The following is a 23,515-nucleotide window of genomic DNA, read 5'->3' as shown; positions in this document are numbered from 1 at the left end:
ATACCCGCGTGGCCAAACAATATATGATGAAACCTCTATTTTCTTCGATATTTCGCCTATTACAAAACCCGTATTGCAAATGACTTCATAAGATTCTAATTTAGCCAAATACATAAATCCACTGGAGGGCGCTAATGCCTTGCATTAAAACACTACTCCCCAGTTCCCAAGTAGCCTACTGTATCTCAAGCAAGGCGTCAGATATATAACCTAATCAAATACCACAAATAAATATATGAAATATTAATTATATATGTATATATATATATGAAACCATAATTACGTCAAATTGCATTATTAATCCGATTATTTTTAAATGTATTTTCGCATTTATATTTTTTTTCAGGAGAAGCATGATAATGCTAGTGCAAACCATGTTAACGGTCTCCGTTTAAAACTTGACTGTGTGTATTAATGCCGACTTTTCCATTTTCAGTTGTATTATTGCTGTAAATTCCTATGTGTACGTACTCGCCTCTCGTGTAGCCTATTTAACTCTGTTTTACAAGGGGTGACCAGGGAAGAATAATATCGCGTGTTGAACGAGGATAGATAACCAGACTCTGGTTCCCTTTGGTTCAGTTTTTCCAGCGACATATTAAGAGTGCTATATGACCATCTGAATTGGACAATTACAGGTTCATAACCGTTAGCAGTAGGCCTACCTCTGAAAATGGCAACAATGTATTATTACAACGACGACGAGACTATTATTATTAGGCGTATTATTATTATTATTATTGTTCCGTTGCAAATTGATTGTGTAGGCTACTCCTGGAGTAACATAATGACAGACGGAGATATTCATAATAAAACATTTACTTCAATTTGTGTCTTCGGAACTTGTTTTTAATTCTCAGTAGCCTACATTAGTCATCTATGCTCATCTAAACGATAGGACCTATATTTTGTATATTCATTACACCAGTATCTAGTTAATTATTTACGTTCAAAAACGTTAAAATGACATAGAAACGATATGGAATTAGTAGATGTGATGCATAGGATATATTGTCCTTGACATGTAGAGCGCAGCCTACACAGTAAGGGCGAGAATGCGAGCCCACATAATTAATTCAGTGTAAGCATTCTGGGGAGTGCTCGTTTCCGGGTGGAGTGGTCTCGGCAGTATCTATTGGTTTTACATCCGTGCAGACCACTGTTTAGCCAAGTTGTAGAAAGAACTTTTTGTCCAGCAGCTGCTTTGTCGCTGGCTGTGCTCACTGGAACCGACTCAGAAGAATGCATGGTCTTCAGAAATAAATCAGTGGAGCACTGCGTTTGCGGACAGTACGCGACAAATGTGCAAATATGCGAATAAATAGAATGCAGATCAAAGACTGACTTAAAAAGAGCTTTGTAGGCTATACCGCCATTAGTGTATGAGGAAAGTTTTTAAGTCGAGCGCAGTGGGAAAGGGAATATCTGTAAATTCCCAAACTGGAAAACTTGCTGACAAATATTGTTGAAATATGGCTTTGTCTTGGAGAAGTTGGACAACGAACGAAGGTGGCAAACACCTAATATTGGTAAGACTATGCTTCAATGATTGTTCGTGCTCACTCAGAATTCACCTGGTCAGCATGCAAAAGGGGTTGAATGTGTTTCCTTGCTTGATAACATTTAAATTGTTGCTGTGCTTGTTCGTCCATGGGTCTAAGCTGTGAACAATGGAATACGATTGAAGTTAGTTTGGAGAAAAACAAACAAACAAACAAACAAAAAACACAAGTTTGCCTATCTCTCACTAATTGTGATTTGATCTTTGTGTTTTGCATTTTTTTTAGGTTATGTGGCTCGGAGCAAATACCTGGTTGTTTTGGAGAACATTCATTTTGTATTACAGTGGTCCGCAATACTATTACCTCCACAAGATGCTTGGGGTAAGGCTGTCTTGAGTATTATGCCCCCCCCCCCCCCCCCCCCCCCCAAATAAAAGGAAAGGCTAATGCCAATCACATCACAGTATCTACCAGCCAATGTTATAGACAATGCAATTAAGTATTATTCATTCATGTTTCTGTTATGCAACAAACCCATTTGATGTGACCTAGTTGTTTCTAATCTTAGTTTATTTATTTATTTATTTATTTATTTATTTATTTATTTATTTTTGGAGTTTTCCTGGCGTGTAATGCTTCCCTACGTGGTGTGTTTGCATTTGTCTTTTTTGATCTTATTAAGTCTTTAAACAATGTTAGATTAGACTTTATATTTATAATGTGAAAGCCAGGAGTTGTGCTTCCTTAAATGCTAGGAAGCTAGAACTCATTCAGTAACGTTAAAGCAACCTTATCAATTCTGAGACTATGAATATACAGCCAGTTGAGCATTGAGCCCTTTGAATATGGTGTGGTAGGTGTGTGAGTGTTGTCCACTTGTAGGGGGAGAACCCTTGAACAGGAAAGCAAAATGCAAACTCACCAACATTGCAAGAGTGTTCTTTCCCGGATGGCAAGGGCATGTAAATACACGCTCTTTAACTTGGAATACCTGGAAATTAGTTTGGATCAAAGATTACAGTAAAGCCAAGCCTGGTTTTGTGTTCCAGTTCAAAATTCAGAAAACACATTTGGGTTGGTCTGTCTCTGTTTGTAAACTTAACTGCTGTTTGTGAGTAGATTGTGCTTGCCTGTTCCTTAAAAAAAGAATGAATGAATCTCCAGTTTTAAAGAGTGGGGCATGTACTGTGGTGTGCATTGCTTGTTGTGATTTGAACGGTGTGATCCCCATCTCTTGTGCTGCTTGTGCTGGTTTGATTGTCAGCTGTTGGGGTGCTGAATGAAATGGATTAGACCCAAGGTGTTAAGTGTCTTGGGTGGGGTAGTGCTGTACAGTAATGCCAGATTTAGTGTGGCCTTGTTTCTGACCCTGCCTGTGTTTGTTCAGCTAGGATTGTGTATTAGCCGGGCCTCTGCATCTGTCCTCAACCTCAACTGCAGCCTGGTCCTCCTGCCCATGTGTCGCTCCTTGCTCACCTGTCTCAGAGGTTCTCATAAGGTAAGGCTTGGGGGCGGGGAAGGGGGGCCTCACGCCCCCAATACCACATTGAGTCTATGCTGTCACATGCTGAACAATTGTAGTGGCAGGATAAAAGGTTCCCAGGTTGAATGCTTGTAATGTGGGCTCCAGAATGGTTCAGTCAGTATGGCTGGAAGCGAGCAGCACTGGGACACAACTGGTTTCATCTCGCTTCTCACCATGTGCCTGCTGATTAGCAGGGAAGTGGCTTTCATTGGAACCAGTTGTCCTCTGTAGAATATGCTTTGGGGCTCATAGTGTTCTTACTGTTTTGTGGGCAAGTATTTTGCAGTGGTGTTTGCAAATCAACTGCAATGTTCCTTATGTCAGTATGGGTGGCATAATGGTGATGCAATAGCATGTTACATTTGGTGACGGGGGAAACACGGTGGAAATGAAGATGAGTATATACTGTCAATAATGCGATGTGAAGATGTGAGGAGAGCAGGGTGCGCTACATAAGAGCATCTACTCTGCTACGGTAGTGTCATGCTGCAGTTGTGTTTTCCCCAGCTATCTTCAGAACACTGATGCTGCTGAACATTCTTAGGCTCTTTGTTCTTTTGGAGCCCCATTTAGGCTGATCTGTCTTAGCAGTATGTCAGCTGTTTCTGACATGGGCCATGTGTAGTTCCACAGGAAATTGCCTTCAGTTTTAGGTTCTATTGCTCATGGCTCTTTCTATCTTTCTGTAGGACTTGTTATGGACATAGTCTGCATGTACTTAGAATTTGTACTTCGGTTACTCTTAACTATGCTACTCTTGGTTGCTGTAATGATGTTGCATCTTTACTTGCTTGTCTGGGAATGTTGTTAGCCAGGTCTGACACTATTTCTCATTTTAATTAGGTGGACACACTTCTGTTTATCCTATATTGTATGTCACACTGGAAAAAGTATCTTCCAAATGAATATAATGTAGGTATAAGCAGTGTCTTGGCTGCCCTGTAATAGGATAGATAGGTTTGCCCTGAAGTATGTCATGGAACATCAAGAAAATGTAGGAGGAATTATGAAGTGGAAAATATTGTAAAGTTAGACTTACTCTCAACTAAGGAATGGAAATGTTCCCCCCTCCTCAAGGTTTCTTGGGAAACAATCTTTTAATTGCAGTCTCGTCACGTGAGAATAGCAGATTAATATTCATCAGAATTCCTGTCTTAATCATAAATTGGGAGAGCAAATGCCCAGACCTGGCAAGCAATTTCATGAATGCATATGATATTTCAAAGAAAGGTGGTATAGGTCTGTGCTGACTTGTCTTATTGGCCCCAGAAGATGTAAAGTATAAAAGTGTGCATGGGTCAGCTGCGCTGGTGCAGTTGGCAGACCTCATTAACTGAAATGCAAACTGCCATATTGTATTGCCTGTGGAATGACACGCGTGCAGCTGTGGTGGGTCAGTGGCTTAGTAAGCCGTTCATTCCCTTCACTCCCGCACCGCACTCCAGTTGAATATTTTATACTGTTTGTTACATAATAACGGGGGAAGTAGCCACTAAGTTAAAAAATTGGTTGTGTAACTTTGTTAAATTAAATAATGATGAATTAATTGGTCAAACTGACTAGACATTTCTTGTAACTGAAAAGCTTGTGAGTTGCAGTATTGTACAGGACATTTGGCGTAATTAGTGCTGTTGTATATTAATGTGTAAAATGTGTGTCATTCTCAGGTGATGAGCAGGAAAAGTAGGCGGCTCTTGGATAAAAGTAAGACCTTCCACGTGGCCTGTGGTGTTGCCATTTGTGTCTTCTCAGGTAAGATACTTGCGCTGACTAAGCCATTGAACTGAGTCCTTCAGCCTTTCGACATCAAATTAGCTTGCGCAAACAAACTAGCTGACTAACACAAAAGTAACTGTTAAAAATAGTTGTGCCTGTTGTCCATGTGCAATCAGACAACACAAGGTTGTGTGTGTGTGTGTGGGGGGGGTTATTTATTTTTGTCTTTGAGAAGGTACAACAGGGGAAATATGAACTTGTGCAGAGGAAAGTGCCACCCCTATGGGGGCAGGGGGGGGAGCTTGTTCCTTGGAATGGTTTTATAATGAGGGAGTGATGTGTGTGCATTCCTCTCAGCTGAGCGTGTACGCTGCTGTCTGTGAAGCAGACGTCCCGAGGGCAGGGGGCAGGGGGCAGGCAGTGCGGGAATACTGCAGGGCCTCAGAGCTAGCTAGTGCCATATTATTTCAGGACCAAACTCAACACAACAATAGACTTTGCCTCATTTTTATGTAAGTCTCAAAAGCTAGTTTGTATACCCATATAGACTATATGATATGTATATGACATGTATGCAAATAACTACATAGTAACAACAGAAGTAATACTCTTTTTTAGTATTATAAATAATGCTATAAATAATATTAAACACAAGTATGTGTGTGTATATGCTGTATACACACTAACTGTGTTTTTTGTTCATGTTGAAAAGGAAAACACAATTCCTCCCTCCTGATTTCAGATAACCAGCTGGTAAATGGGGGGGGACTTTAATTTGGGGGGAGGGGGTTTTACTGCGGACTTGGAAATGTTCTGGGTCGAGAAAGACCAAGTCGAGAATGAGGAAAAGGAAACTGCCCTCTTATTTCAAGGGGGACAGAGCGGAGAGAAATCCCCAAGCAATGACATCAGCTGAGATCATGGGAGCCGTTCATCTCTCAACACCACCCCCCCCCCCCCCCCACATCCTCTCAGCGCTGGTTAATGGAAGAGCTCTGCTTCCTGACAGAGAGAATTGCGGTCACCTTCTAATTGCAGAGTTCCAAAGTTCTGAGGCATTCAATTATACAGGGAACAATTGTGGAGGCGGAACATTCTAAAGGCCTCCTAACAAAAGCGCCTAAAGAGAGCTGTAGAAGGAGTCTTATCAGCCAGTGAATAGAATGATCTTACTTATTCAGAGCATGGCTTTGCTGTTCTTCGTGTTGGTGGTGGGGGGGGGGGGCTGTGATGTCAGTCATTGCTCGCACAAGATTGTATGTTCATTTGTGGTTTCTGTTGGGCAGGGGGAATGCTGTGTGCTGTGGAGAATGTTGATTTTAGAGCGGACTGTGGCTTTTGAAGTGGCTGGAACTGTAAACTTCACTCGCCTGAGAGCGAGACCGTGAAATGAGCCGCAGCTCGACTTGTGTTGTTTTTGTCTCGGTCCGTTTCCCTGCAGTGGTGCACGTGCTGGCCCACTTGACCAATGCTCTCAGCTTTTCGGCCAGGTACTCAGAGGAGTTCCCCTCTCTGAACATGGCGCACCACAAGGGAGAGGTAAAGAACTGTCCCCTAACACAGAACATGACTCTTTTACGACTGCGTTTCGGAGCTGTGCGCTAAAATGAAATCTCTGCATTCTCCCACAGGATCCACGGATTATTATCTTAACCACTGGTGAGAGCTTCCTGTTCGCACTGCGTCTCCTTCCTCAGTGCAGTTTCCTAAGCTTGTGCATGCTCAGAAACGGCTAAATCAAAGCTTTGGGGACTCGGGGAGTGAACACAGTCGAGAGTGTGCAGATTAGTCCGGGGAGATGAACAGGAGAATGAAAGATGGTTGTTTTTATTTTCCAGCGCATGATCAGAAAGGCTTTTGATCTCCTGTGCTGTGAAAACCCCCCGAGATTTTCAAAAACCAGGTGTGCAGTTTTTTAGTCTTTGTGATTTAGATCTCAGCTAATGACCCATGCTAGCCCCAACTTGGAATTAATTGGATGCAAAAATCATATGTAAGGGGAGCAATCAAAATTTTAAATAGTCTTTTTGAGGAAATTCTCTTATCTGCACAGTGGAATGTGACGTCATGTCCATATCTTGACATGGAAAGGTACCATTTTAATTTGGTAGGTATAAGTCCTTTATGTTCTGAAGTCTTTAATCTTGACCCTGGTTGACATCTGTGAATTTTTCATTACCTCCATAATCTATCTTTAGAAATTGGTAATGTCTTTATGACATTTGTTTTTTTTGCTTGTGGCTAGGATGTCCCCACATTTTCATGAATACAGTTCTACTAAATTAATTGAGTGGTGCCAACTTAAAAAATGGAATGAGTCTATTTAAAAGAGTAAAATAGAGTTTAACTTAAGCCACAAAGACCAGTAAGTACTTTAATAGATTGAGTTTCCCAAGTCATGTGATTGGAGGCAGCCCTCAAAACATCTGAGTCAACTGAACTGTGTGTGTGTGTGTGTGTGTGTGTGTGTGTTAGTGGAACCTGGGGAACAATGAGGTGACAAATGTGTTTGAGATTAATATGGTTCTTCTTCAAGGGAAGCAGCATGTCTGTTTGTCCCAGTAAAGAAAAATCAATGAAGGGAGTCCCAGACAGAGTAGTGAACAGTAATCTACCCCCACAGGTCCCTCCTTGTTCCACTCCAAAACAAAGCCCCCTGGGTGGGTGTCTGGGAGTCTCGGTTGGTGTCTGTGATTTCTCATTCTTTTCCTCTGGGAGAGTGTATGTCATGCGTGCTACAGAGCCCAGAGGAGCAGGTCTCTCGCGTTAGCGCAGCAGCAGCAGCATTAGATCTGGACCCTTCTTACATTGCTTCATGCTCTTTGTCCCACAGTCCCAGGTGTCACTGGTGTCCTGCTGGTCTTCATCCTCTTCCTGATGTTCACAGCCTCCTCCTACTGCATAAGGTTGAGACACACGCAGTTCCTCTCATAGCCTCAGCCTAATTCAAATCCACAACGTGCCTCCTGTGAATGGGTAGTGGCTTATGCTTTCTGTTAGGCCCTTTGCTGTCTGAGATGAAAAGCAAGAAGGCTGTTTCTAGAGATTATTGGCATGCAAATAGTATATGGTGGGTTTTGGGGTGCTCGGCTTTTAAAAATAATCTTTTATAAAATATGGATGCATAATTGCATTTTTCCTTGTCATACGTTTCCTTTAATTGTCTGACTGATGAACTCATAATGTGGTAAATTCAGCACTGATGTTTGTTTTTTTTATCTTGTTATTTAAGCATTGAGAACACAATGCATTGGTTCACAAAGGGGATAAGACTGCTTCGGCTGTTAGATATTACTGCAGTGATTTATGGATGCAACTGCCCTGTACTTAGGTCTAAATGACCTCCACAGAGGGACCCTGCTCATTGTCCCTTTAATGGGAGGGTGTTTCCCTGGTGCCCCTTTATTTAACTCTGTAGCCTCAAGCAGATATTAAAAATGAGTCAACAGTGCACCTTACGGTCAGTAGTACACAGCAGTCTCCTATTTAAAGGACACCTCCATTCTCTTTACTGGAAAAAAGAGAAGGACCTACATATATTGTAATGATATCATCAGTTTAATTGGGCCAGTGTAGATACATAAAGATTTGTTTTTTCCAATTTGGAATGCCCAATCCTGCTCATGCTGCAAAGCACATCGCAACATCCATTGCTGTGTCAGGAAGGCTGCAAACACGCATGTGCTCTCCTCTGAAGCATGCGATTTCTTTGCTGCACCTTTTTACACCGCACTCAACATGCTGGGCTGCCTGCACAGACATGAGTGGGAGGAAGACGAGACCAGCAGGGGTCACTGGTGCATGATGAGACCTCTGTGGTCCAGTGAGCCGAAACCCTCATTCCCTGGGAATGAGTCCATGCTGTGACATTGCTGACTGTGGTTGGCAGCGCCACAGGGTGAAGCATAATTGGTGCCTGCTGCAGTTGGGAACGGCATGGTCTGAGTTTGATACCAGACTGTGTTCTCATAATTGCCTTAAAAATGTTAGCCACCCAGCAGCCCTGAAATTTGGTTTTCACACAAATGAAAGTCACTCCAGTTCTCCTGTTGTTAAGACTAAATATACCAAATCCCCTTTAGTCACATCTTGTTGCCATGCAGTAATGGAGAACTAGAACTTAGAATTTTAAATCTACCTGAACACAGGAATGTTCCACTGTGGCACTGTGAATCATTACTTAACTGATATTTTGTATATCTCTGGGAGAGATTTTTAAATAATTGTAAAATTATTTTACTGAGCATTTTTTTGCCCGACCCAAATACACTATGACAAGAATCCAGTCAAATGCATCCTTACTGACCATCAGTTGAGCAACATCAAAATCAATGAAAATAAATTGATGGGCAATGAAAAAGGCTATTGTACTTAATGGCAAGTAGAAGTTAAGTGTTGATTGAATCCATGTCTATTTGCTTAAAGATGGTAGACGCATAGAAATGGTATGATATTTCAATTTCTATGTGTTATTTTTTAGGAGATAAAGATAACAGAATATTAACTTATTTCATTGGCTCAGGTTTGTTTTGGATGACTACTAGTTTCTAAAGTCAGCATGATTCAGCATCTTGTGTTTCCCAGTACTGTATGATAATGTGAAACATGGATATTTATTATAATGAAGCAGATATAATTTAAACCTGTGACATGTATTTGCTATCAGTGCTGCACACACTGCACATGGCGATGAATATTAATCTGATGCTTGTTTGCCCACAGAGTCTCCAGCTATGAAATATTCTGGTACACGCACAACCTCTTTATTGTCTTCTACATTGTGCTGCTTGTGCATGTTATTGGGTAAGAACCAGAGCATTATTTTGTGTTTATCAGCATCAGCTGTCCTCTTTGTCAAATATCTGTGTGTCCCTTTCAGAAGAAAAATGTCATTTTGAAATAGCTTTTGTTGTTGGGCTCTTCCAGCTCGTGGTGATGGCATGCTATCAGGACGATGCACAAATGTACATTTAGCTGGGAAACGTGGGTCTTGTGAATTGAGTTGAAACTCAATAATGGTGGCGATTGGGTTGATTTGTGTGGTATGCATGGGGCTGGACTGCGGTCAAACTGTGATGGGGACAGAGGGCTCACATTGGCAGGCCGTGTATGGCCATTTCACTGGAACGTAGTACGGCTCTGTCAAGCCCTGATTAGCTGAAATCTGGGATATTGATTTTGGGGGCATAAGTTTATAATAGGGAATAATATATATCAATCCACACTGGTGGATTGACATTATAAAAAACAGAAATCATGCAACAGTTCTTTTCAATAGAGTGAACTAAAATGGTGATTGTTTTTGGATGCACGTTTCAGTTCTTATCCTGTGTTCCTGTCTTCTCTTGCAGGAAAGCACACAGGAATTGTGGAATCAGGAGAGCACTAGAGAATGGGCCATTGATTTGTATTTTTTCTGTGCTGCTCTAGGGGTGTGCTGAAATACCAGACCAATGTTGACACTCACCCTCCAGGCTGCTTCGGGCCCAACAGAACCGTCCCAGAGTCCAGGTCGAGCCCGCAGCTCGTGCAAGAGTCTGTTCCTCCGGGTTCTGAGCAACCCACAGGCAGGAACGGATTCAACAGCATCTGCAGGGAGGAACCCCGGTTCCAGGCCCATTTTCCTGAGGTGAGAGAACGCAGAGGGACAGCGCGCATGGCCTCTGCCACCTGTGGGACCAGCAGCACCCCGTGTGTCGAAACTTCCAAATGCTGATACAGTTATTCAAGGAAGCAAATGCAGTGTTAAAAACTACAGGCTAAGAGAGAATTTCTTTTTTGGGCGCATGTGGCTTTGGATCGGTGCCTAGTTCTGGTCCTTTTTGTGACCTTGATATGAGTCTGTGTTCATTTACAAGACGCAAGGTTTTAGTTTTGATTCAGGACTGAGGATATGTGTGCAGGGTTTGTTATTTGGCTGTAAAATCCATTTATGTCTGTGTTCACTGCCAAAAGACCAAGTGGTCTGTACAGCTCATGAAGCTGATTTGTTCGATCTGTGTCATACAGTTCTATAATATTGCTTAACTCTTTGCTCAGGGGAGTTTGTACCATATAGCTCTGCAGCAGTCCTGACCTCAGCTTATCAGCGGCAGGAATGAACTCAGTTTTTATACTTGTGTTTGGGGCGGGGGGGGGGGGCAGGGCAGGGCAGGAGATGGAGTCTGTTTTACTTTATGTAATTACTGGCTGACTCTGCCCTGTTCCCCTGTGAGCATTGCTCTGTCTCAGTGCACACAAGTCATCTGCCATCACCATCGTCTTCCCGAACCTCTTTTTGGCCGCAGTCCCCGTTTCGATTTATGGGTAATTAGGACGGCCTAAGTTTCAGAGGCAGATGTGAGTCCTGTACCATTGTTAATGTGCTTCTCATTGGCTGTGTGGAGGGTGTTTCACCTGTCGAAGGATGTTGGACAGTTGAGAGATACGGACAAGCTGAGGAGGGTAGCAAAAATGTTGCAGCCTATAACATTTTCGAACTGTTGGATATATACTTTTGTTTCCCAACCTGTTTAGTTGGCGGTCATGCCTTTTGTTCCCTTTATAAATTAGCCTAATTCTCTTGTGTTTTGCATTTTTCTTTTCATTTATGTTGTGTTTTATTATTCAACAACACCTATTTAAATGTTAATCTTAAAGTGGGCCTTTGTCCAGTTGTTTGTAGAGCAACTCAGTTTAAACATTTATTTATTTGTTGCCCAATGACATGTGAAAACATTTTGGTTGGACGTGTAGTATAATGGGTAAAGAACTGATTTTGCAACCTGAAGATCACATGTTTGATTCCCAGGTAGAGACCTGCTGTTGTACCCTTGAGCAAGGTACATTTGTGTGGCTTATTCATCGTAGTATTTACACAGTCACTGGTAGATTAATTTCCAGATTCATAGAAGAAGCACTTAATTTAGCTAGCTTGCACAACATGAGTAAATTAAAACAGAAGTTTCTCTTGGGGTTTTTTTATATTATTTACCTGTGTGGCAGAAATTCTTGTCTTGCTCTTGTGCATATATTGTGCTGTATCGACTGTGCATTAGCCAAATAATATCAGTTAGCAGGGTTGGAAATCACTCTCCAAAAGCATAGCAGTATGAGCCATTCCAGCCTAATTAGAAGTGTGTTATGCTTATTAGGCATCTGTTATGCTAGCAGGCAGCTTTCTGCTTCCACTTATCTGCTTCATGCTTATTATGCATTATAAATTGTGTTATGACTGCTGTCATTCCTACTGTGGTGTTATACTGGCTGTGTAAGTTCTGTTTCTGACATAGTACAGTACTGTATAGAAACTTAAGCTGGTTCGGTGGTTAAACTCAAGCCCAAGGATTTGATGCTGTTTTGACACTGTGCTCTTCTTCCGTGCAGACCTGGCTGTGGGTTTCAGGGCCGCTGTGTCTGTACTGTGCCGAGAGGCTGTACAGGTATGTCCGCAGCAGCACACCAGTCACCATTGTGTCAGTCATCAGCCACCCCTGTGACGTCATTGAGGTGCGCATGGTGAAAAAGAACTTCAAAGCCAGGCCTGGACAGGTGAGAGATGGGAAAAGGAGATGCTAATGGCTGGACATTGGTACTTTCAGGTGCCTGAAAGGTTGTAGGGCCTCAAATCTCTTTAATTATCTATGACCTACTGCTTGTGGTACTACTGTGTTTTCTTCAAAAATTGACAGAATGTTTTAAAAAGTAACAAATGTTATTTGTTTTGATAAAATGTTTTTGGATGTATTAGATGTACGGTTATATAGGCAAGGAGAAGCCCTGGCAGTTAAATGATAAACACATTTGAAACATCAAAATGAATAACCTAAGATACTTTCTAATCATATTTTCATTGGTGTTACTGTGAATTAAATTATTTTTTACTTTTAACCTTCTCATGACCTTCAGTTTGGTAAAAGCTACTCAAAATCACTAGGATGTACACTGATATTGTGCTCTGTTGAACAAACTACATGTTCAGAATCTCACACACTGTTGTCTTTCAGTACGTTGTTTTGAACTGTCCGAACGTTTCATCGTTTGAAGGCCACCCCTTCACTTTGACAGTGGTAAGTTTTTTTTTTTTTAAATGTAAAAGTTGATTAAAAACTATTTTTATTTGCCTTTTTATTTTAATTTTATTTACCTACAAAAATGAGACAATGATATGGCATTCTTAAGACAACCCCCCTCCTCCACAGGGTAAGAGTTTTGACACTGGGCAAGAACGTTCTCTTATGTAAGATTGAAAGTGGAGGTACAGACATATCATTAACAAGAAAAATTTGTGCATCCATGTGGAAACTATAATTAGGTATCTGAAATAATTTGGAAGTAACTTGGCTCCAGAAAACAACCTCCTAGAGATATGCAAACTGAATTAATTTAAAGAGTCACAGGAAAAATCCATTTTATGTAATCAAATAAGGTGGTATCTAATCATTATGGCACATTATAAAGTGTATTAACTGTAAAGCTGGAGAAGGATTGCATGAGACCTCTGTGTTGGAAGCTTTTGTATCATAATTACCAGGCTGGAGTATCCCAATGGGATTTTAAGCATTTTCAAGTAAACTAAAGAAATAAGATAATTTAAAGTCAGCAGGAATTACACTGTTAGCAAATTCTCCGCTTTTTATATATTTAGCCAGTTCTTGCAGATCATTGTCTGCAGATTCAGTAGGAATGTGTGCTGTGATGTTGATCACAGGTTTCTGAAATCATTCGAATGGATTTCTTCAAACAGTTTAACTGGTCAATGCGTCCTTGTAATTGATAATGTTGGGATGATGTCTTCATATGCCTGGAAAAAAACCCCATTAACTCTGGTGGCAACATAAAGCAATACTTGTGTGTGATGATTCATTTACAAAAGATTCAGACTGTGTCTGGATACCACAAACCCATAGCTCAAGCAATGTTCAGATGTGTCATGGGCTTTGTCAGTGAACTCTGAATGCAACACTAGCCTGCTAAGGGGGAAATTACAAGCCACAAGCCCAGCTCTGATTATGCAGCAGAGAGAAAGTCTCATGAGAGTGGGAGTGGAGTGGAAGGCTGAGTGTAATAGACTATAATGCATCTGTATTTTTCTAAATCCCCTCAGAAATTACCCCTTGGTCACGTCAGGTGTGGGACAGATGAAAGGGCCCCAGGGGCACTATTTTTTTAAAGGCTGAACGTTTTATGAAAGTATTCATTCATACCTTTGACTGAGCACTTGACTGCTCCCCTGCCAAACAGCACAGCTGGGAACAGGAGCCAATGGGAAAATGCCTTATTGTTCTAGAATTCTGAGGGAAGTCGATGGGTCCTTAAACAGTTTAATTACTTTCAGGAACTGCTTAACAAGCGGCGGTGTTACTAACACTTTAGTCTACATAAAAACACTAACACATGCATATTCAAAGGTATATAAGAGCATACATGCACATACGTGTGCATATATACATCATGTATCAGTGCTTTAGCAGTCTCTGTTTGACTTCCTGATGCAGGAGTACACTTTGTGAATTTATTTCTCATGGAATGCAGTCCACATCACATTTTTAATGAAAACATTTTCTTACATCACTCCTTGAATTGCAATCCTTCATATTCAAACTGAATTTAATTATAGTTTATATAAAATTTTCAGAGCTGCTAGCATAACCCTCAGTTTTATTTGTCCTGTAGGAGCTGTATAAAATTAAATGGAAATGTTTCAGAGTGGTTGTACATTTTTCACTAGTCATATCTTCCTCCATCAATCAAAGCAGAATGCAGAATACAAGTCTGTTTGAATTAATATTGATAGTGGGAATTAATATATTTTTAATAGTTGAAAGTTAGAGGAAACCATTTTCACATCAGCAGATGTGATCTTATTCATTGTACTTCTGTTTGTTGTCAGTGTGACTGATGCCTTGGAGCATGTTCCAACTATATTTGATGCTGACCTCAGTCGTGAGTGACGAAAGATGTCATTTACAGCATCAATTGGCCATGAAACTAGAAATGATACTCATTAATTTATTATTTTATTGCAGCTGCTTCTTATTTTTTCTTTCTGGCAATGTCCTGGCATGTATTCTTGACATTTGACAGCCAAAATACTTGGTGTCATATATAAAGCTTTACTTAGTTCTGCTTCAACAGGCCTCAGCATGTCCTGCCTGTTGCTGCTCTCAGCTGTTGTGTGTGTGTGTGTGTGTGTGCGTGTGTGCTCAAACGTGTGTGTGTGTGTGAGAGCAGAGAGAGAGAAACAGAGACTGGCTTTATTTTTTTCGCATAGCCCCCCCCCTCACCCCACCACTGAAGCATGACTATTTCTCTTTGTCTATATTTCTTATTACATTCAGAACAGGACAGTTACACATCTTTTTCACAAGATCATTGCCTCAGAAACACCACCCCATTGCCCACAACCACCATTTCCTGTCGGCCTGTGGTTTTACTTCCTCCGGGGGGCTGCCTGCTTTCTCTCGTGCGTGTGAGGGGGACGACCGCAGACTGCCCCTCCCTTACCAAACACAAACGGGTTGTGCTCAGGCACGCTCCTCCGGGGTGTAGCACGTTTCCCGAAGCTCGGAGGAGGGCAAGGAAACGTGCCGGCTGCTCGGGCTGAGCCCCTGTGCATCAGACGGGGAATGGTACCCCTTTTCCTGGGCCTTTCTCATCCGAATGAGGCTCAGTCAGATCCTAAATGGCCCAATTTTACTTGTTGTAGTTGATGATAAATGAAGTGTCAAGTGTGCCTTTTTCCAGAGTTGAACCGCATTTAAACTGTAAAGATTGTTGCTTTGCTCCCTCGCATCACATATATTCTCCCTCCTTTTGAATGTCCGTATCAGAGGGGTCTGTGGATCATGCTTTTTCGCTCAGTTCTCACACATTTTCTGCACATTCCTGTCTTTTCCCAGGCACTGCATGTGACTCACTCTTCATGTGTCTTGCCTTTCAGTGTCCGACAGCGAAGAAGGCCACATTTGGGATCCATCTCCGAGTGCTTGGAGACTGGACTGGTGAGTCACTGCTGAGCGACGGAAAGTGCGCAGGCGGGCTCAGTTTACCAGGGGTCAAACTCCAACCTCTCCACTTCTCCACGGCTAGCGTTAGGAGAGGTGGAGAGGTCCCTGCTACATGGATTTCTCAGGGACTTGGACATTGTTTTTACAGGCACGTTGAACTCATTTGGGCTGAGGAAAAGTGGATACGGTCTCACTCTGGCAGCTGCCAGGGGTGGGGCGTGGGGGTGTTTGCACCTCTTTGTCATGTTGGGGTGAACAATTTCCTAAGACCCCCAGGATGTGACAGCTTCACATCAACTCAGCATTTTTGAAGTTAAATAAGAATCTGAATAAGTCTGAATAAATGTGAATGTGCTGTTTTATCAGGGTAGGACAAGTGTGCAAGTTGACTGCCATGTATCCTGTGTCGAAATGGGGTCACCCCAAAAAAAGAAAAAAGGAATTGGGCACTCTAAACTGTCCCTTGGACTGCTCTGTTATGGTTTTCCAGTAGTTTAGACTCCAGTAGTTCTCCAGTAGTACACTCCTGTTTCAGAAGTTTGGGTTTTGAACAGGTCCACTGACCCCTGTGGATCCTTGAGCATACTATTGGGGTCCCTGGCCAGACATGGATATGCAATGACTATATAACAAATTAGCGCACAAGTAGGAAACTGTTCCCTCTGCATTGTTCAACACAAGGTTTAGCAGAGTTTATTGTTTTCGGTGGTTTGTTTCATCCTCTTCTCTGTCCCTGAAGCATTTTGTTTGGTTTCTTCCCAGAGCGGTTCACAGAACTTTTGCTTCCTGATCCAAGCATGGATTCTGAGATTCTTCCCATTGTTCAGCAAAGGAAATATCCCAAGTAAGTTCAACACAACTCCGTCGAGAAAGATTGTGCGGCATGGTTCTAACATGAAGCTGCATTAAGCTACTGTCAGTGGTGTCCTCCTCCTCTGCCTCCATGCTGTTTTCTTCCCACAGTGTGACCCCCCCCCCCCCCCCCAACTCGCTTTGATTTCCTGTTTCTTCTCTATTTCTTCCCTAATATGGCATAAATCTGTCTGGTGTTCATGGGCTCAGACACTTCCTTAAGTCACTGCACGATGTTGATGTGGAAATGCCAAACAACACAATGAATGGGCCCAAATTGTCAAAGGAAACACCTTTGGTCTGGGAGCCACTTAAGGGTATGGTATGTGGTCACATGTACCTTATTAAGAAGTGTAGAGGTTAAGGGTTCTGGTCTGATTCACTCCTGTGTTTGAAGTGGGCCTGTGAACGCCAGCTGTATCCAGAGGATGAGGGGGGGCGGGAGCTGTGAGTTGGACAACACAAAGGCAGGGCTTTTCCTGGGAGCAGTGTTGTGTGTTCAGGCGAGCCACACAATCCAACTGGAACCACAGCCAAAATTCCTGCTTCTGCTGACCTTTACGGTTAGGGTAAAGAGTACCTGACTGCATGAGAGAGAGTGAGACCATGTATGTGTATTCCACTTGATGTAGTATTTTCCATGTGTATCATGTGTCAGAGACTTTGAGGTACATAATGAACTAATAATCAATAATTAACTCGCTGCAAAGTCAGTTAACATTACAGGAAAATGAATACCATATAACCAAAATAAATAAATGGAGAATGTTGTTCCTTACTTATGATATCCATATTTCAAAGCTCTTAATTTGTTCTAATAAGTAAGATGTGCTAAACTGAAGTTCTTTTGTGGCTGCATAATCTCCTCACGGATATGACTGTGTGACCTGTGGGTAAATGTGTAGTTGAGGACAGCGCTGGGTCTAAAGGGATAGTTCACTTCCTGGAGTTTTTAATTGGCTCAGACAGTTTGTGTGTGATGAAGGTGAAGGTTGCATTAGAGACAGAATTTTCTCACGACCAGCCGGTTTCACAGTGGCTGGTGCCGGAGCATCAGCAGCTCTGTGGTTTATACACCCTCGCTCAGTAGTTGCTTCTTTGGTTAATCCACTGCCTGCAGCTGCAGCAGCTGCGCAGTCCTCTGGTCAGACACTGTGCAGGTCTGCTGGTCGGACGCAGAGTGAAAAGACTTGGCTTACTGAAAGTGCTGTTGAGGTGTATGGATCTGAATTGTTGCTGTCTGATACAAAAGACTGTTCTCTTAATTGCGAGAGGGAGAATATAATTTTGCATGAGTGTGACATTCTTACGGAAGGAAATACAAATTACTCTAATGTAAATACTGTATATATGTAATGTTTTTTTAGTATAAACGCCTAAGAAACTAATTGTAGGAACGGCATGTTAAGGAATGTTTAAAATTTAATATCACCCTTCTGAAGACTAACTCCCCATTGAAACTGATGCGCATTTTTGGTTTTCCATCACATTCTTTGTCTTTTCTTTGGTTCGTGCCAAACAGATGAAAGTGAAGCGGAGAATAGCAGAAAAAACGAAACTCTCCCCCTCTATAGTCACATTAAGCTCTCTTATGTGCCACCAGAGCTTGCCATCATCACAACGCATGGTGACGTGAGTTCCCATGACGGCTCAGAAACACAGTGGGGTCAAAGGTCGCAGCTTTTTGACAGGGGTGCAAAATCCCCCCCCTTCCTGCCTCTTTCGCGCTGGTGTGAGAACACCAAAACCCTCTCCGCTTGTTGTTTCTGTCCTTTTCTCTGTGTAAAGATTGTGTGTTGTCTGTCCGGATAAACAGTGGCCATGGGGCTGGCAGGGGCCTCTGCTATGCAGGCACCCCCCCCCCCCCCCCCCTTTGGGAGAGAATAGGGCCATGTCTGTTTTGGGAACTGTCTGTTTCTCCCCTGAAGAGCTGTTGCAGGTGTGTGCTGTCCCGAGGCATGGCACAGCTGGCTCCCACATTGTTCTCCATCTCTTGGCTGTTGATGAGAGAAGACGGGGTGATCCGTTCCAGTTCTGACTCAATTCACACTCTCATGTAACTACCTCAGGCGCACCCCCCCCCCCCCCACACACACACACACATTACAATAACCCTCCCCCTCGTCTCACAAACACCCATTCTCTCCCCTTTTAGGGATAAGGAAATTCCTTGCTGTTAATGTGCACAAATTAAGCTCTGTGAAACATGTAGTTCCGTTTGCTGGGCTTTTGAAACAAGACCATGTTAAAACCTAGTATATGGCTGGACCTAACACACGTGATCCGGCCGACCAATGGTGTAAGATCATAACTTGGTCGACCAATGGTGTAACTTCACCACTCAGTCACAGACATTCGCGTTTGTAGGGCTGGCCCTGCTGTTGCGGTCCAGCCAAAAACGAGGCACCAGGAATGGGGGAAATGGCGTACTCTGGTGTGTTTCTGTGATATTTGTTGGTCTCCTTAAGCAGTTGTGTCAAATTTCCCACAGGTGTTGCAATCGCAGCGATGGGATGGAAAAGCAGAGGTAGCGTTTGGATTATACACAGTGCCACATTTTAGGGTTCTGAATGGGGTGGTGCAGAGGTCAGATTCAGTCCCTTTCTTCATCATCATCATCATCATCATCATAACTACCACCATCTTCATCACCGTCACCATAATTACCATCTACCACCCATCATTATCATCATCAGTGTGATCCTTCATAATGAACACCATAATCATCAGGACATCATCCTTATCATCAAAAGGGCCAGAGAGAACTGACAGTGAGAACGCTGTCTGTCGGCTAACTGTGATTGGATCTTTCTAGTGTTAAGAATAAGTAGGCAGAGTGGGGTTTGATTTATGTGTAAAATCTGAAAAGCAATTAACTCTATATTTTTCATCTTGTTAAGTGATGTTGATGGAGCCAGAGGACACCCCTTGTAAAAATGATTTAAATGTGTGTTCCACACTTAGGCTGTGCTTTGAACACAAATAAATGCATGGGAATTGACGGTCTGGACTTTTAGGGAAGAGGACTTCATCGTGAGTAAAATTGGCAAAGGAATAGATTTTCTGTGGATCATAGACAAAAAAGAAGTACTGCAGTCATCAGGAATGATCCTCTGAGTATATTGTATGTGTGGACATGTGGTTCTCCTCACTCATACGTATTTGGACTAAGCAGAGAGTAAACCTCGGGAGATAGGTCTCAGATGGGGGACAGAGGAAAGGGGGAGGTGAACATGCTCAGTCCTGCAAATGCTTTCTGTTTGTGGACTTTGAGTCAAAGGGCAGACCAATATCCTGTCTATCTGAATCATGTGAATGAGATCTGTCTTGTTATACATCCTGTTGTTACCTTATCTTCTTGAATGTATCCTGTATGAAATTTCCCATGTACTATCTTGGTGTTGCAGGTCAGTTTTAAGATGCAAGCGGTAGGACAGTGATTAAGAGGCACAGTGATTTCCCATGCTCTCTAGTTATGCCATGCCCTTATTTATGCATACTGAAGTTTCTCCGATTCTGCAATACCTGCCCTTCTATCCTGATAGGGACAGACTACTGATTGGACCTTGCTATGTGTCTGTTTTTGTCCTTGGAGCATCATTCGATCCTGCTGTCCCTAACTCTTTGTTGGTGTCTGCAGTCTTTTGGTCTCTTCCTGCTGCCTGATTAGGCAAAAGCTCAGCCTCCCCCGCCTCTCTCCTTGTGCTGCAGGCTGTACGTTGACGGGCCCTTTGGGAGTGCCTCTGAGGAAGTGTTTAGCTATGAAGTCAGCCTCTGTGTCGCAGGCGGGATTGGAGTCACCCCCTTTGCCTCTGTGCTGAACGCTCTGCTGTGAGTCCTGTGTGGTGCCGGGTGGAGGCTGTGATGGTTCTACAGAGCCTGTGCTATAACTTGAAAAACAGCCCGTGGGTAAAAGGCTGTGTAGTTTACAGTTTTTGAGAACAAGTTTGAATGATCTCATGCATTTTAATGACCACGTGCGCCTGGATTTTTAATGCATAGCCTTACCGTATGAATACTCCCTGCTAGCCTGGTTATAAAAGTAGTCTGTTTTACTGGCTTGGATTTATTGCATTTTCTCATTTATTGCATGAATGACTGTATATGTGCACGTGTTTGTATGTATGTACGTATGTGCGGTCACGTGCATATGCATCTGTTCTTAGATGGATGCATTCTTTTTTTGTACTGTGTGTCTATGTCTATGAGTTTGTGTATGTATGTGTGTGTGTGTGTGTGTGTGTCTGTGCCTGTGTGTTTGTGTGTGTGTGTGTACATACCTAAGCGTGTGTATGTGTGTGTGTGTGTATATATATACCTGAGCGTGTGTATGTGTGTGACTTTTTTTTTTTCCAGGGATGAGTGGCAGCAGTACAAACTCCGGAGGATTTATTTCATCTGGATCTGCAGGGAACTGCAGGCTTTCTACTGGTTTGCTGACCTGCTGTGTGCCCTGCATCAGAAGGTAAAAGAGAGGGCAATCTCTGTCTTCACCACCGCTGGCAGTGCGTGACTTTGACAGATCATTTTCAAGAACGCTAGGTTTAACTTTCATGTAACATTTCTTTATACATGTGGCTTTGATTCTGTGCAGTTTGAACTTTGAGTACTGCGCGACCTAGAGACAGATTTAAGCTGTAGTTCAGACAGGATTGGCTTCAGCAATGAAAGTGAGTTTTACAACTGTGTTAGTGTATGCCACATATAACTGTAATTTGTCCATGACGATGCTAATGGCATATTTAAAACTGACTGTGTACATGGAGGAACATAGCAGCCACACTAAATAATATGTTTATTTGCTAATATGCGTTTACTGTTGATTTGAAAGAATCTAAAGGCAGCACGTGCTCATCTTTGATAAAGAATCAGCTTCCTGTACATGCGTGACTCCCATGTGTTGCTCTTGGTTACAGCTGTGGAATGTGTGCGTAGTGCTGTGTTTTCTTTGACACCCTCTTCAGCTCTGTAGATACTAGTCCCGGGACGTTTTGTTTTCGTTCACATTCCAACCACAACGCATGGGTTAAAATGCAGCTGCACGTGACTTGGTGTACACATGCTGAGAAATTCCGAAGGCGAAAGAAACTTCTCTCATTTGCCTTTTAGAAACGCTTTTTTTATGGAGGTGTCAAAGGTGTGCAAGTAACTTGGGGGGGGGGGGGGGGGGGTGTTCAGAATGTGAGATGGACGTCACCTCTGAGACCCCCTTGCTCAGTGAAGGTCTCTGACCCCGGGCAGGCTGTTCTTTTCTCCCTGCCACAGTACCTCTTTGCATACCACTGACTCGTGTCCTTTCTTTATTCCTGTCGTCTCTCTTCTTGTTCCAATTTTGGTCTCTTTCTTGTTCCAATTTTGGTCTCTCACTTCCTATCTCTCTTCTCTGATCTCCTGTCTTTCTTCCTCTCTCTGACTCACTTCCCGTTTCCTGTCCTGACGCACAGCTCTGGCAGGACAATCGTCCGGACTACTTCAACATCCAGCTGTACCTCAGCAAGGCGGAGGGGTTGCAGGTAAAAGTCTGCGCTGCGCTGCAGTGGTTAGAGAGCCAGCCTGCCGCGTGACACAAGCAGAGGTGGAGAGTGTGTATCTGTTTCTGCAAGATCTGTGGAAGCATTACTGGTGTTGTTCATCCCTGGTATTTATTTCCACAAACCTTCCCTGGTAAAAACTGATTAGTGGTCTATGTGTTGCCAAGGTGATTCTTGTGCTGAGCTCTGTATTTTATGTTTACAGAATATTTCAGAGGAGCGGTACAGGGCCCTTAATTCCAGACTTCTTATTGGACGTCCTAGGTGGAAGCTGCTCTTTGAAGAGATTGGGAAGGCCAATAAGCAGTGAGTGTAGTGTTGATTCCATGATCCCTGTTTTGCTCATATATTAAAGGAAACTCTGGTGTCAAGAGCATACCTACCATGTATTAAAAAAGCATGGTTTCATAAATTAAATGAAGGTGGTTATGGAAGTATTCAATCTGACTTGACTGCTCTGTGTTGTGAAAATTATCTTTGGATCACCACTTACACCCTTCTGCTAATTGAAAATTGCAAACTGGCCTAGTGCTAAAACCTTAACAAGAAATTAAAGTAAACTACTGGCACAAGGATGGGAGTTTGAGATTATCAGGCGAATATTGGCTGGACCCAAATGAGTGATGATTGTTTGGGTAAAGTGCACATTTCTTGCAGCAAACGTGTTGGTGTTTTCTGCTGTGGACCGAAAGGAATATCAAAAACTCTGCACAAACTCTGCAACACCAGCCACTTTGGGACGACGTTCGAATATAACAAGGAATCGTTCAGCTGAGACTTTATGGGTGGAGTAGCATCTACACAGAAGTGCAATGATGGAGAGATTCTTTTATTAGTGGGCGGAAGTGAAGTGTTCTCATATTATGTGGTGGTGAAGACACAGGTTTATTCTGTGGATTCAACAAAAGGTTAAAAACTGTTACAGTGCATTTGAATCCAAAGTCTCTACTTTTTATTTAAGGTAAATAAAAATGTGTGGACTATGGGGCATTATTTTCTGAAGCCTGAAGAGCAGTGCCGCTTTGCGAAATTTCAATAACTTGAAGTGCAATTGGAATCTGTTTTTTTTCCCAGCATTTTTCAGAATTGTTTTTATTTGTGGAAAAAATGAAATTCAAATGAAATCTCCCCTCTTATGGTGCTACTGTTGTACCTTTTCATGTTCAGCATTTCTTGTTAATTTATAGTTCAATATTTTTATGCTTTGTTTTGTAATTGCATCAAATGTCCTGATTTTTATGACAGCCAATGTTCTGCGTAATTACATAAATGATGTAACAGCAGGAAACAGTCTTGACATGAAAACAGCTTTTTGCCAAATAATTATTTCCATTAATTTGGCAATTGTAAAATATGTGTACATTTTTCCAAATTAAATATTTTTTTTTGCATTTTAATATT

At 42.4% G+C, this 23,515-nt stretch overlaps 1 protein-coding gene across 2 annotated transcripts; it reads left to right on the top strand.

The window, feature by feature from the left end:
• The first annotated feature begins 1,082 nt into the window (after positions 1-1,082).
• LOC118208912 (NADPH oxidase 4) lies at positions 1,083-23,321 on the top strand. Of its 2 annotated transcripts, none has more exons than XM_035383890.1 (18): positions 1,083-1,529; positions 1,788-1,883; positions 2,890-3,000; positions 4,695-4,779; positions 6,185-6,282; positions 6,375-6,402; positions 7,577-7,649; positions 9,466-9,546; positions 10,174-10,372; positions 12,109-12,273; positions 12,729-12,791; positions 15,665-15,725; positions 16,494-16,575; positions 20,295-20,414; positions 20,940-21,048; positions 22,028-22,096; positions 22,320-22,420; positions 22,772-23,321. In XM_035383890.1, exons 1-18 carry the CDS (start codon positions 1,473-1,475, stop codon positions 22,887-22,889), a joined length of 1,716 nt encoding a protein of 571 aa, XP_035239781.1. In that variant the 5' UTR covers positions 1,083-1,472; the 3' UTR covers positions 22,890-23,321. The 2 variants fall into 2 exon arrangements, with proteins under 2 accessions (XP_035239781.1, XP_035239783.1); XM_035383892.1 differs by having other exon boundaries at positions 1,473-1,529; positions 2,894-3,000.
• Positions 23,322-23,515: the final 194 nt, after the last annotated feature.

The sequence above is a fragment of the Anguilla anguilla genome, chromosome 12 (assembly GCF_013347855.1).
Source record: "Anguilla anguilla isolate fAngAng1 chromosome 12, fAngAng1.pri, whole genome shotgun sequence".
In the NCBI taxonomy this organism is placed as follows: domain Eukaryota; kingdom Metazoa; phylum Chordata; class Actinopteri; order Anguilliformes; family Anguillidae; genus Anguilla; species Anguilla anguilla.
Note: the sequence above shows the minus strand (reverse complement) of the source record. Positions and strands in the feature narration are given on the sequence as shown.

What these genes read in the sequence shown, in the direction of transcription:
- LOC118208912 (XM_035383890.1), top strand. Translation starts at nt 1,473, where the DNA reads ATGGCTTTGTCTTGGAGAAGTTGGACAACGAACGAAGGTGGCAAACAC. An exon ending in GTCTCAGAGGTTCTCATAAG is followed by an intron (nt 3,001 to 4,694) that starts GTAAGGCTTGGG and finishes TGTCATTCTCAG; the next exon opens with GTGATGAGCAGGAAAAGTAG. An exon ending in GCCTCCTCCTACTGCATAAG is followed by an intron (nt 7,650 to 9,465) that starts GTTGAGACACAC and finishes GTTTGCCCACAG; the next exon opens with AGTCTCCAGCTATGAAATAT.